Source organism: Poecile atricapillus, chromosome 1 (genome assembly GCF_030490865.1).
Source record: "Poecile atricapillus isolate bPoeAtr1 chromosome 1, bPoeAtr1.hap1, whole genome shotgun sequence".
NCBI lineage: Eukaryota > Metazoa > Chordata > Aves > Passeriformes > Paridae > Poecile > Poecile atricapillus.
Window position 1 is genome coordinate 39,894,770 of NC_081249.1, and position 15,021 is coordinate 39,909,790.

At 42.1% G+C, this 15,021-nt stretch overlaps 1 protein-coding gene across 8 annotated transcripts in view; it reads right to left on the reverse strand.

Annotated features, from left to right (window-relative positions):
• FARP1 (FERM, ARH/RhoGEF and pleckstrin domain protein 1) overlaps positions 1–15,021 on the reverse strand; it is a 200,000-nt gene that overhangs the window by 6,119 nt on the left and 178,860 nt on the right. For all 8 annotated transcript variants that reach the window (XR_009277886.1, XM_058841834.1, XM_058841825.1 and 5 more), the window contains exons 17-23: positions 11,926–12,007; positions 9,046–9,283; positions 6,892–7,022; positions 3,808–3,876; positions 1,764–1,853; positions 601–683; positions 153–265 (exon numbers count right to left, since the gene is read on the reverse strand). Coding sequence is in view for 7 of the 8 variants with exons in the window: in XM_058841834.1 (XP_058697817.1) it covers positions 153–265; positions 601–683; positions 1,764–1,853; positions 3,808–3,876; positions 6,892–7,022; positions 9,046–9,283; positions 11,926–12,007 (806 nt within the window). In the remaining variant the exon portion in view is untranslated. The remainder of the gene's footprint in view (positions 1–152; positions 266–600; positions 684–1,763; positions 1,854–3,807; positions 3,877–6,891; positions 7,023–9,045; positions 9,284–11,925; positions 12,008–15,021) is intronic.

Sequence of the window (15,021 nt, forward strand, 5' to 3'; positions counted from 1 at the left end):
ATATCTATATATCTATACATATACATGTATATAAATCAACTTCAAATGTCTCTTTTTGACCTGTGGCCAGCACTTTTCACCACTTTGCTTAGAAGCAACCACCAATCATACTGACAAAAGTGAATAAAACCTACTCTCTGGCATTTACTTACTATTGTCAGGTGGGCTGCTTGCCAGTAACTCTGGGGCAGGGCCGCTGCTTTTCTCTGCCAGGTCTATTGCCATCTGGATGTCCTCAGTCCATTTGTCCATTTCAGCACGGGTACTAACAATGAAAATTCAAGTTTTAATCACTTTCACAAAGACTGAAAGCAAACTCTAAGAAATAGACACAAGCTGAGCTTACTTTTAACTGAAATAAATAAATTCAGACACAGGATGCTACCTTTTTTTCTGATAACTTAGTTTTGGTTCCGACTTGTACAATTGCCACTCTGTTGTGGCATCCACATTTTTCTTAACAAATGGGGCTTTCATGAAAGAATATACCTTTGAGGAGATTGTTTTAGGAGGAAATACAAAGAAAATGATGCCTCTGTCCCACTGTGACAGCTGCAGAGAAATACAATTCACATGTGGATTCTGTCTCCACTGAATTACCTTGCAGCAACAACGATGGACTGGTGTTGACCTCGTAGTGTCAGACAGTGAGGAACTCCCCATTCCTCCTCACTTTCTTCCATCTGAGAGATAAAAAGCCAAATGCAGTCAGACTGCAGGAAGAACATATTTCTTAAGGTGAAACAGTGAACTGAATGAGCTCTTACCATTGGGGAAAACAAAAGTAGGAGAAATGCTCACAGACAGATTTGAGCTAGATATTGAGGAAAAAACAGTGCCTTGCAAGTTGGAAGAATAGAAACTTAGTTCTGCAATAATGTCTTGAACCAAAAGCATGGCTTTGTGTGCTTTGTATCAAAGAAAATAGCAGTATTTTTATCAGAAGAGTGATTTATTGTACAAAAGGATGTGTTAAATGCTGGCAGTGCTCTGGAAACCGTAGCATAGCACAGTTCTGCTGAGAGCAAGTCCAGGCCAAATGCCCATCAATGACTGAGTAGATTTCTTGAAATGCAAGTGTTTAGAGAAAAAAAAGTGTTTAGAGAAAAAAAAAGTTACTGATGTAGTGACAATTTAACTTGGTTCTCAGGAGAACAGTATAGAATTGATACAAAATAGTGAGAAGCTCCATTGAAAATAATGGAGGGGATTAAAGTGTTTTGAAATGAGCAAAAATATTTTTGAAACAATACAAGAAGAGGTAAATATGTGCTATTGGCTTGAAATGGCTGTTTTTCAGAAGAATTGCAACAAGAGCTCCAAATGACATTTTGCTGCCCAAGTCCCACTACTTTGGCTTAAGATATAGAGCTGAAAATATTAGGAAATGCATTTTTTATAGAAATTACATTGTCACTACTGTTTACTTGTCTTGTGCATGTCTATAATGAATTGGTGATTAATTACTTGCAAGAGTCATGGTCAAATTAATGGTTAAAAAAACCAAAGAACCCATCTCCAGAGAACTTTGCATTGTGAGGAAGCAGCCCTCAAAGGCCTTTTTCCTCCCTCACCTTTGCTGTGTGATCACCTCTGTGCAGAAGGCTGCAGGGAACAGATGCTGAACCCAAGATGGATTTAGAGAACATCCCCCCCCCAACCTTTGCTGCTGTTTTCAGCCCAGCAGAAATTCATCAAGCAAATAAGATGTGACCACAAATGGCCACTTAAGCATGAATCCCTTAAGTTCTCACAATACTTACTGTCATGCCATACAGTGGAAGATGCCCGTGGACTTTAAACTGATTGGATGCTGTCAGGCCTCGACTTGTGTACAACAGGATATCATTAAACTAAAAAGCAAGGATAAGCATCATTAGAATGGTGTTGGTTGGCATGTATGTGAAATAAAAAATCAGAACAATGAATACAGGAAAGTTGAGTATTCATATGGCAATCCTAATGCATAAATCCAAAATATTGGCTTCCACAATATTCCACTACCTAGTGTTAGTACCTGTTATCTTCCCAGCCCTTCTTTCCACCTAGTTTTAGGTATGTTTCCATAATCTTTCACTGGATATTTTCCAATGCCTTCTAATGTCCCCTTTGTGACCTCTAGGTCAGAACTATTAAGCCACAACAGCGGTGAAGCAGAGCAGTATACTTCACACTCTGCTGAACTTTGAAGCTATGGAAAGTGTATGTTTCACCAATATTTTCTCCTGCTTTGAGAGAAAATATAAGTAAACCTGCCCAAGAGGTGTTTTCTACTCAGCCCTTACAAACAGTGGCTGTCTTTTACTCTCCATATTCAGAAAGAAGCTGGGAGACCTGTTTTAAGGTAGATGGTTTTAGGTTAAAAATATCAAGGTGAAGAGACTGAGAATCTCAATTTATAGAGCTTCCTGCAGGTAACAACAATTATCAGAAGCATGTGAGATGACTGCCTGCATTTTGTTGCCATAAAATGAACAGAGTATCTTCACTGGGCCACCCAGGTTAAAAGGTGTTTTTCTCAAATCAGATGGTGTGAGAAACCAGAAACCAAACCAGAAAATCACACTCTGTGGTGTGAGAGAGAGCTCTCACCACAGACCTCTACAATGCAACAGAAGTAATTCATGAAGCTTTGTGGATCAGCCACTAGAGGGGGATTTAATTTTGCCAATGATTACACTTGTACTTGGAATCCCACAGTACTGACCTGGGATTTTACCTCCAAATAAATTCTGGTGCTTGAGACAAATAAAAAACTTCTTTGACAGTGAAAGCAACTGACTTGAGTCTAGCTGACAGATTTTTAATGTTGTATACAGGTATAATACCAAGGCATTATCTAGTATCTCTTGGTACACAAGAAAATCCGCACCTTATTCATTAGGCTTCCTCTTCAGTGCCTTTAAAGGCTGAGGATAATCCTACTCAGGTAGATTTATCAGGTTATATCTTTGGTCCATCGGAAAGATTAAATCTCAAACACCTTGTAAAATCTAGTGCACTCACAGACTTTTCTACACAGCCACTGCCTTCACCTTTTGCACACAAGAATCCAAGGAAGCATTTTTCTGCCACACTACACTGTCTCCTCAGGGTTTTGTGTACTAAAGAGTCTGTGCACTCTGCTGGGCATCCCAAGGCCCCAGCACAAAGGGCACAACAGCAGTAACATGAGGAGCCTGGGAACTAATCAGCTGGCTGGAAAGAAAAGAGAGGAGGAACTATCCAGTGGACTCTTGTGGATCAGAGACTGAGCGGGATCACCATAATGTCAAAGTGGTGGGAGGAGTCAAACTTCCCTAGTGCAAAACCTACAAAATGTATCTCCAAGTACAAGCAGGTCCATCAACATGCTGGGCACTCGTGTTGGAACTGGATGGTTTGTGGAAAAATTTGGTTCTGTAATGTGTTCTGAGAGCATTATGTGAATTATTCTTCTTATCACCAGGAGTCACTCTTTATCTTCTTTTCTGAATATGATCACTATCCCTGGTGCCCCTTTTCATTTTGTAATGACTCCGCTTTTATTTAAGACAAGGTGCAAGGAGGTATTATTTTATCATTATATTCACATTGTCATATGAAAAATAGCTTTATCTTTGTAAGAAGCAGTTAGAAAGAGAATATTGGATTTGAACAGAAATGTAGGTTCTTAACAACCAGCTGCATGGTTGATGTACTATGTTAATTTAAATAAGGCTGTTTAAAAATACTTACTGTAATTCAAAATTCAAGTCTAACAGTTATGTCTAGTAGATGCCTAGAGTTACATTTCATTGTACAAAGAAAAACTGTCTTCTTGCTTACCAGAAAAAACATCCGTTGCTGTAAACCTTTTCCAGACAGCTTACTAAGACTGCCCAGTCTAATAAACTCCTGTGGGAAACAAATACAAACCAAAAATGTATATCCTGCAGAAATGATGATTTTTTTAGTATGTGAACAGAAATATGACTACATGGTCATACAAATGACTTTACTATTAATTACCAAGACTTTTAATTTTATTAAACATGTTAGAAATCTAATTTATAGGACAATTCCTTTCTGTCTGTAACTGTCTTTAGGATAAACTCCTTTTATTCATACTAAGAAAATTCAGCTAAGCAAAATTGTCTTTACCCGACATTAATTTCTTCAGACAGCTCCCTCTTTCATCAGTTTTTAATGAGTATTTTTCACAGCACAGATGACATAAAAACTAATGATATATGTGTTCTTGGTTAGCCACTGGTAATCTTCTGTGGTGCATATGGCATCCATTGCTCTCTCACTGCAATGTAAAACCAGCTACACGACTCAACATCACCATTAGCACCAGACAAAGAAAGACGTTTTTCTGGCAGTGTGAGTTATCCCAGCACCATCCATATCATCATATAATACAGCACATTAATTCAGACCAATGTGTTTAAGAATATTTAGGGATGGAAATAGAGGAAAAGTAGCACATCTAAAACTTTCAAAATGCTGGATTTCCTGGGCTTACTGTGAACTGTGCAGTAACTCACCCTTATATTTCTCTGAAATCCATGAAAATATCATTTTTCAGTCACTCCCTCCAGCTACTGCTAAGAGGTTTATACTTATTTCTTTATTACAGTCTTTCTAGGGTCATTCTACTCACAATTGTGGATAAATCACCATCACCTCAGGAATAAATTGGCTTAGATCAACCTGTTCAGAGAAACAATCTGAACACCTTAGCCTTGCTTTGGTGTGTCCAGTGCACTACCTAAGGGCTGAGGGGTAGAAAAGTGGCTAGAGGTGGGTATCCCTATACCACAGCAGGCTCATGGCACCAGAGAGGCTGCTGGAAGCTGTTGCTGGCCACCAAGGAATATGAATTGTTATTAATATATAAGTAGCACCATGTGGTACCATCCGATATTCCCAGGCAGGCTCGGCACCAGCACGGCCAGCGGAGGTGACTGCATGGATCTAGAGCTGCAGGTCACTGCCACCTGCAAGGACACCCAGCCATGGGGGGTTTTCACAGCAGTACAGGAACCAGCTCAGCAGACATCCTGCTCTGGGACAACCTGAAGAGGATGGGGTTACAGTGGCATTTGCCTCCCAGCCCTGCCTGCACCAGGGCAGGGACTTGAGTTAGAGCCAGAAAACAGCCAAAGGGCTGGAAGCAGCAACACCCTGGGCATGTGCCAGAGCGTGGTGGCCAATGCTTCTTGTCTTGGCAGGCAAACAACTTCTGCCCCCCCATCTGCCTTTTCCTTGAACTTCCTAGGACAGGACAGGAAGACCGCTCAGGCTTTAAACAGACCAGGGTAGCAGGAGCACCCGATGACAGCATTTAATTTCATGTGATAGAGAGATGCAGAGGCTGTGAAACATCCTGAGGGACTTGCCAAGGATGTGAACAGTCTGTGGATCACTAGAAAGAAACAGGAGCTGTGGCAGCTGCTTGGAGACAGGGAAGAGGTAAAGGGAGGGAGTGGAGAACAGCCACAAATCCAGAAATACCTGTGCTCAGCATTGCCTTCCCAATGGCACATCCACTTCAAACCCAGCCACACATTCTGGTTTTGTGTATTACACATGAAAGTCAAGGGAGTGGGGAGGAAACTACATCAACAACAAACAGCTCTCAAGTTTGCACTCACAGATACAAACGTGACTAATAAAAAAGGCTACAAATATTAAACTGTGGCTCATTTATTCTGAAATGAGCCTTTGATTTTAAAAAGGCATGATAAGTAAGAAAGAGACTTTGGTATTCTTACAGCACAATTAAACTGTTTACTTAAGGCAACACTGTGTCAAAAATTATTGCCCAATGTTACATGTAGAAGGAAGAGACTGCTCCTCCCCAGGGCCATGAGTTTCAAAGCAAGGCATGGTGAAAGGGCTAGAGCTCCTCCAGCACAAATGCCTTACTTGCCTTTAATCTGCCAAGCTCCAGCATCAAGGGCTGAGGAAAGAAAACAAGGGCAGCATGCAGTGTGCAACTGCTCAAGCTCTGAATGCTGTGATAAATACTACATTTTTACTGCCTCTGTTGTAAAAGACGTTTGGGATTGCCTAAAACTGTTCAAATCTATACAAAAACCAGAACATAAAAAGTGAGTCAAAGGTAATAGAGGATTGCCTTTTCCTGCTTTAAAGGTGCTACTTTCTATGGTGTGCTGGTTTTGGCTGGGGCAGAGTTAATTTCTTCACCATGGCTGGTATGGGGCTGTGTCTTGGATTTGTGCTGGACACAAGTAGCTGAACACAGGCTTGATAACAGAGATGTTTTTGTTGTTGCTGAGCAGGGCACACACAGAACCAAGGCCTTTTCTGGTTTTCTTCCTGCCACACTGGCAAGGGAGTTGGAGGTACATGTGAGGTTGGGAGGAGTCACAGCCAGGACAGGAGATTCAAAGTGACCAAAGAGATATTCCAGACCATATGACATCATGCTCAGTACATAAAGTGGGGAGAAGGAGGAAGGGAGGAACATTTGAAGTGATGTTTGTCTTCCCAAGTCCCCATTACATGCGATGGGGCCCTGCTTTCCTGGGATGGCTGAACACCTGTCTGCCTCTGGGGAGAATTAATTCCTTGCTTTGCTTGTGTGCAAGGCTTCTACTTTCCCTGTTAAACTGTCTTGATCTCAACCCACAAGTTCTCTTGCTTGCTTTTACCCTTCTGATTCTCTACCTGGTCCTGCTGTTGGGGCAGTGAGTAAGCAGCTGTGTGGGTCTTGGCTGCTGGCTGGTGTTAAATCATGACATTTAGCATTATTACATTTATATCTGAGAGTTTTTGGTGACAGAAAGAGGTTCAGAAGAGGAAAGGCAATTTTTTCACGTGCCCCCAATAAACAGGCTTTGAAAACATACCTTATGATTTGAAATTGTATCAAATCTTAATAACAACTCTCTTACTTACCCTTCCAGGGATCACCAGATTGTCCATGCCTATCAAGTCTTTTTTCAGTTCATGCAGCTTCTGGAAGTTCTCCATCTTTATCATATTGCCATGGAGCTGAGCCACCATTTCAGAAATCTCAGCCAAAGCAGCTAGATGGACAAATCCATACATTGCTTATTAAGAATTTACAAGAATGTTCAAAAAGAAATATGGCTTTTGTCAGCAGTACCCAGCTCATGAACCTTCTTGTGCTACTCCTCTCCTCTACAGCATAATGCTACTCAGGCAGACTGAAACCCACACAAACTCTGGTCATCATCTTATACAATGGAAGGGGTGGAGTGTTTGATGAAGAGACATTTCCGAAAAATCTGTGCTGTTTTACCCACAGGAACTTTAAAAGAAGAGTATGGTCAATTGAGAGCATCAGCTAATGGATTCTCATAAAGGACTTAAATTCCTACAACTCAGATAAATCTAGGGATGTTCTTTATGCGTGAAAAAAATGCATTTTTCCCCCTGCCTGCAGCACACTGAGTCAGGTCCGTATTTGAAAACAGCAGGAAATGGCAGTGTCACTTCTTATATCATTTCAGATGTAAAACACCTTGGGGTTTGTCCTCAGTCCCATCAATGAGAACAACTAAAGGGCTGCACGTCACTGAGTTTCATCATGCCTCTACTTCATTCTCTCTAAAGACACCACCAACTCCCTGTGCCATCCTGTGTGGGAGCATCAACCTTGATACACATGGCTGGGTGGGCAGTCTCTGAACGGGCCAAAGACACTGGCTGGCTTCAGTGTCAGAAGAGCAGCTACAGCCATTGGTGTTAAAAAAACAGTCATATGAACAGTAATGGTGGTTCTATCTTCCTTCTTATATCATTGCTCAGTACACAGTTCACCCACCTGCTAGTGGGAGACTTAAGCTCTCTTCTGGGATTCAATTCATTTGTTTTTTTTTTTGGCTTCCTTTAGACTCTGACCTTTAAAAAAATCTCCAAACACCTTAGTAGGAAACTGATCTCACAGTGACGGGGTCTTTAAGTCACACTGTCCTCATGTTCTCTTATTTTCACCTGTGAAACCTATTTTTGTATCCGTTTCAAAAGTGAAGCAGGAATCAGACTGCTACACTCTCTGGGGAGAGGAGAATGGACACATCATCTGCATCCTCTGGCCTTGGCTGAAAGAAATGCAGCACTACTCGCTGTATGATCTTCTTTGAGATCATTCAGGGAGCAGTGACACTTGGGCCAACACCTGAGCCACACAGCACCCCAGTGTCACAGGTCTCTGAGGCATTTCTTATTGCCACAGGTCAGGTTAGCTCTGCATTCCATGCACTGCCTGCTGTGGGTCTCATCCCACACAATCTGAGGGAGCTCAGCTCACATGTTATGCCTGGGAGCAGTTGTGCTGAGCACTGCTCCCTGCCCAAGCTCTTCCATGGATCTGCACCAATGCTGTACAGATAACAGAGTTATCCTTAAACACACACAGCCTACAACAGGTGTGGGGGACGGGCACAAGGAGGAAGGAGAACAAACCATCAGAAAGAAATGGCAGGCAGTGAGTTCAGGCTACAGGAGGGCAATTTCTTCATGTTTGAAAAAAAAACAACCCCAATTCCAAAACCAACCCATGCTGGCTGCTTTGAGCTCCTGAAACAAATCACGGAAATGGTAACAGAGAAAATTGTATTCTTCTAAAAAAAAAGACAAATAACACTGAAAGACATAATAACAGCAACCCTACTGGGTGAGACCAAGGGTTCACCTAGGCTAGTATTTTGTGTTATTAGAGAATCTCTAAGGAAAGCTAGGAACAACACAAGCACATATGGTATGTTCCCTGTGTTCTCTCCCAACCTCCCAGCTGTTTTCAGTTCAAGAGACTTCCTGAACCTGCTGTCATTTCTGTCTGTTTAATAACCCCCAGCAGAATTCTCCAAGTACCTGCCCAGACTGTGGCATAATGTGTACAGAAGAGTAACCTTAATCCTACTGTTTATGATGTTCAGAGTGGTGGATTTTGCAACTCAATCCTCTTTTGATGTAGGCTTAAAAAAAAAAAAATTATTATTTTTTTTTTCCTCCAGCCATACACCTCTAATGGATTTGGATGCCATTCCCCAGCTCCAGGAACTGACATCTTTTCTCTTCTCTTACCTCTTGAATCCCTGAAGTCTATGTGGTTTGGAGGGTAGTGCTTGCAAAGCCTCTCCATTATCTGCTTGTAGTGCATAAGCCTGTGTAAAGGTCTGAGAAGGAAGGTATTGAGAGGCAAGTAGCAGACTTTCTGTAGCTCAAAATCTCTGCAAAAGGTCTCCAGCTTGCGGGAGTTTTTGATCCCATTCTCCAGCTCCATTAAAATCTCATTGTGCTTTCGCAGGTGAATTGTCAGTTGCTTTTATGCATGAAAGAAAAGAGAAGGCTCTTAACAATCACTGAGAGACATGACTCAGCCCATACCTAATCCAATAATACATCCAACTAGCACAGCAGAGGGGATTTTGCAAACAAAATCACTGTACAACACAATGGCTCTGATATTCACTTGCCAAGGAGAAAAGGCATTACTCATTTGAAGTAGACACCCCTACCCTCTCTGCGTTCCCGGGAAAACTAAAGTACATAATTCAACAAAACTAACTCTCTTATCAGTGAGAAATCCCGGGCAAGGAGCTGACGTGAACACAGCTCATGCAAGTAGGTGCAATGGAGACAGCCAAAAAATGTGAATGGGATTTTTTTAAATGATGAAGGGATTTAGATGCCCCAGTTTCCCTTAGGTGGTTTTGGGGAACTGAGATGCAGGCAAACAACTTCTGGCTTCTGCTCTCCTCTTATTAATGAGAAGCTGCATCTCTTGGGAAACTCAACAAACACAAAACCTGAGGCAATGCCCAACAGAAATGTGTATGTTACAAGTTCTTCATCCTTGGACTACATCCTCTTCTCCTTAGTGCAGTCTCTAAATAATCCCACACAGCACACTCTACACACCAGCAATGAATGAGGTTTGCATGAAATACTTCACTCCATTTAGGTCTCAGTATCACAGATATTCACAACTACCCCTTAAAACAATTCAGCAGTATTTTTTTAGCAATTTACACATGGAATTATTTGTGTTTTGCAAAAGGTGAACAGGTTCTTCAGGATGTACAGAGCTTCTCTGAGCAGCCAACTGAAGTCTTCCAGTATATGGTGGTATATTAAGCAGCAGCAAAAAAAATCCTGAATGGATAAATTGAATGGACTTGAGAAGACATTCTGGCTTAATCTGAAGTTTGTGCTTTTTGACATATTTCCAGTCAACTCTCTCTCTCCTGTGATTTGTGACATGTTTACCAGAAACATACCTTCCCTAGAGCCAAGCTGCTTCCTCCACATACTTCATATTAATTTTACAAGTCTGTAACTCAGGAAAAAACACAGCAGACCCTGTGGGCTGCTGCAGGAGCTGCCCATTAATTACTTGCTCTTAACGTCTTTCCTATGTTAATTAAACACGTAGTGTCAGTTTGCAGATCTTTTAACAGGTCTCATGATAAATAAGAACAGTTTTAACTAACTTTATTTCTGTTTCTTGTGCAGTTCTTTTAAGTTAAACTAGCTTTTGTCTCTTTACTCCACATATTGGTTGATCAGTGGTGGTGGATCTCAAAGCAAATGAAGTAAAACCCTTTAATGGGAAAGGGAAAATGGGAAAGGTGAAAGCACACTGCCGGGTCTAAGTTATAGTGAGGACTCTACACTGCCTTTAGACTAGTGCCCCAGAAGGACCTGCAGACAGCAAAGGACAGACCATTTAATGTTGCAAGGTACCAAGAGCACAGCAGACAAAATCTGTCTAAAGCTCTCTGGTATACTAAAACCTGCTTGTGAAGAGCTGCGTACTTCTTGAGAGCAGAGATGGAGGTTGAAACCCCCCTCTACATTTCTTGAGAGGAAAAAGCAGTTCCTGGCTAAGACCACTGCAGAGAGAGTAAGGCTGCCTTATTGGTGACAAGGCTGTCTATGTTGGGGATGGTAAATCGAGCTTTCTCTGTTCCCTCTGTCTGATCTGCCATATAATCTCACTTGTGCGTCACTTCACTTCCCCGCTTCTCTCTCTGTCCTTTTGAAAGAGAAACCGAGTCCTAGCGAACATCTCGGGAGAGCTGTAATGATTAAACTGCCCTTTCCTCCGGCCAAGGACTCAAGGCTGCTCCATTTACTAACTGCAGAATGCCCAAGTGGCCATCCCCAAGGAAAGATTTACTGGAGAGTTTCAAAACCACTCTGAGATCCACATGCTGAAGGTGAAATGCCCTGTTTTGGCCCATGCTGACATGGATGTGTAGATACATTACAGTAAGGTGAGCTTACACCCATACTGCAAAAATCTGTAGAGTTTTCACAGGCTCCTGTGCCTGCATTCCATGCTATTTTCTCAGTAACACAGAGCATTGAGAATACTGCTCTGCCCGGACTAAGAACAGTTGCAAAGTCTACCGAAGATTACACCATGATTTATGGTTCACACATGTATTTTTTCTTCTAGTCTTAAGGGCATCAGAGGCAATTATTCTCATGATTCAAAAACCTCTCACCTACCTTGGCACTGTAGTGCACAAATACAATTTTCCCAAGTCAAATCAATATCCAGCTTATGGTCACTAATCCTGCAATATCTTAACATGAATATTTGCATGAAAAAATAGGCACTCTCAGCATTTGAATAGTCTCTTCAGCCACACAAATTCCAATGCTTTGCCTTCTTATTTGAAGGAAAAAAGAACTGGAAATGAAATATTCCTGAACTTCCGTGTTTGCTGCTTCTGCTCTTAGGAAACTGGAGGAAAGGGGCTGGACAATGTAAAATCAGCTTGCAATTCCAAAATCCCAGGAAATCCACCAAATGCTTGCTACGTCATCAAAGGAAACTTTCATAGCAGAAGCCTTGATTACAACTGGCAAAAACCATCGCAAGAGGCAACATCATATGAAAATGAAAAGCATGCTAATGTCAAAGCTTAGTAGCTTTGATAGGATCATTCCTACCTTTATACTCTGAATGTTCTTCAGCATAACATCTCCGATTCTTTGGTAATCTCCTTTAATGTGAGCATTAGAGCGGCCTTCCCTGTCAGCAACAGAAATGCCACACACTTCAGTCATACAATAAAACTGCATAATCACTTCTAAGCACTGAAACCCGATAGCTCATTTCTTTTAAAATCCTGATCCCCATACTCCTTCGTTCAGAAGCGTGTGAGCAATCTTCCTGACAGACATGTAATTCCCAGGTACAGTACACCCTTCACCTAGCCTGCCTTTCACTCCCAACAGCAGAGAAGGCAGGCACTTTACAGAAGCATTAGATTTTTAAAGAAAATTGCTAGCATTTTTGAACACACCAGAGAAGGCTGGAAATGGTTTGGGGAAAAAGAAGACAGTAGAGTCCCATGAGAATATGTGATCTTAGAGCAGAAGGTCAGTTCTGTTCAGATATTATGGCTGAACTCCAGAACAGGACCTGGGGGGATGTTCCTCCTCTGAAGAGCTTTCTGCTTGTGCAAGTGACAGTGGGGACAAAAAAAAAAAAGTCCATCCAGCATCTGGCTTTGACTCAGAAGCATTACATACTGACAGGAATTTTCATGTGGTGTTTCACAAATGCAAAGTGCTGCCTCCCACCCAGCCAGCTGAACTTCGGTGAGTGCAGCATTCAGAACCAGTTCAGCTCCTGATAAAAAAGATATTCCTGTACCTAAATCTGTGTGTGAGACAGGCAAGGATGCCATGCTCTGAATGAAACCAAACACATGTTTTTTGAAAACACAGGAGGAAAAATCATGACTAGAAGAACCTAACTGTTATAGATCTGTTCCAACAAAGCCATGCTTTCAAAAGAAAATCACTAGGAGTGTGTGGGGAGAAGCACTGTCCCCCTCCCCTTTTCAATTTTATCTTTCAACAGACAAAGAGACTCCATTGATAAACAAGGGGTGTTCGTTTGAACAACACCCAGTTTCAAAGGCTGTCTTTAATAATTTCCTATTGTGTTAACCCTCCCAGGCACTCACGTGCCTATTTAGGCAAGGAAAAACAGTTTTCAACAAGATTTTTTAATGTTTTTTTCCTGAATCCAAAGGTTCCACCAGAGGTACGAAATTGGGTTGTGTCCATGGTAACTTTAATTACCATCACTGTTTTGCAAAAACATTATGTAATAGAAACACTGCCCAAATCATGCCCAAGAAATGAAACTAAAACTGAAAGTAACAGCAGAGGTCTATATGGACATCACAAGACTACAGTTTTCACATTACCTGAGGATAAAAGTACAATTTCTGTACTTTTACAGGATTCTCCAGGAATCCTGTCTGTCAAATCATCTCCATTCTATGCTGTTCCTCAATTCTCCCTTCCCCCATGTTCTACCCATCCAGCAGCTCTCCCCACTGAGATTTCCTCTGACAGGTTGTAAATAAAACCTCCCAGCCACTGAAGCACTGCTCCAAGTGGTGCACATCCAAGTGCCCCTGACTGAAAACCACAGCCATTTAAGTCCCAGGCAGTAGCCCCACACTGGCAGGAAGCAAGGGAAAGCCATCCTCCACCCATGGAGCCAGCATGCAGCATCTCCTCCCAAATGGTTCATGCTGGGCCTCTACACACAAGCTCAGAAATGTCAAAGCCAGATGAAACTGTGCTGCTGCACAATACCAGCAATGACATGCTATTCAGCAATTATCTCTATAAGAATTCTTGCTTTATGTGATATTCTCTCCTTCTCTGGCACTGCCTGGATTCCATGTGTACATTTGATTTAATCTAATGGACTTCGGCAGTTTCGTACCTTTCTGAGTATGAAATATATAGTTATCTACTTAGTGCCAAGATAAATAGTAAGTACATCATTACAGACTGCTTTTTCTAAATAGACACTGCTTTTCTGAGCTGAAGGCTACAATACAGATTTGGCTAGAATAGACAGAATGGATATATTCTTCTATTCTTTGGATAGAATTCCAAGTGTCTTATCTACTATCTAGCTACTCAGAGGCTGAGCCCAAGCCTACCAAAGTCACAGTGAGTGCTTCCTTCCAATAGCTGATAATTAGTGTAGCTGTCCATGGAACACTCAGATCCTTATTTCCTAAAAGCTGACCCACTGGATCCTCTTCAGCACCACCAGCACTGACTGCTTGCACAGCATCTCACCACATCAGTCATACACAAAGCATAAGGAACTGTCTCCCTTCATTGCCATCAGCCACAGACTTTTAGGGCTTTCAAAACTTACTCTGCATCTTGGCAGAGTGACAGAGAGAAGGGGGTTCCCCAGAAGCAACAGCCTCTCCCCAGCTGTTGGCTGAAGAACTGAAAGGTAGCAGAGGCCTCAGCCCAGGCCAACAGAGACGACCTGTGATGCACTCAGACACATCCTGCTGGGAGAAATAAACCCAGGGCTTTCTCAGGAGAAAATACAGAAATGGGATGGCTGCGTACTGCTCCTTGTTCCAGTCACTCTTCTTGCTTTAGTTATTTATTTCCACTCAAATAAATTTCCCTTGCAACAGAGGTGATTTTCCCACTGGGGATGGGCCACAGGCATGTAGGCTGTGATGTGGACAGAGAGGCAGGGAAAGCTGAAACTGGGCAGGAGGCAACAACAGCTTCCCATCTGCCTCCTAAAACCCAACCTGCACTCTACCCCAGCTCCATCCTGAGAGCCCAGGGCAAACCCTATGCTACACTGCCACCTTCCCCAGCTCCTCAACATGCAAATCCCAAGAAAACAAGAAGAAAGACCAAGAAAAGGGCATTCAAATACACAGAATACAAAAATAAAACCCAAACACACAACATATCAGATGATGTCTTACTGCTGCAACATCCCAAAGCACAGGAGCAGAAAAGAGAGCTCTCCCTGTGGTGTATGTTTTCAATAACACCACTCAGCTTGCTGAGAGGGAAAAAGCTGCTCATTTGTTGTGCATCAATGGCTAAATTGTTCTTCTTACTCCTTGTTTTCACGGGTCAGTTTGAACATGGCATCTATCTGCCAGTTTATCATCAGGAGCTAATTTATGATGCCCATCCCCATAGAAGATGCAGGAGCTGCTTTCCCCACACATAATGTGCCTTACT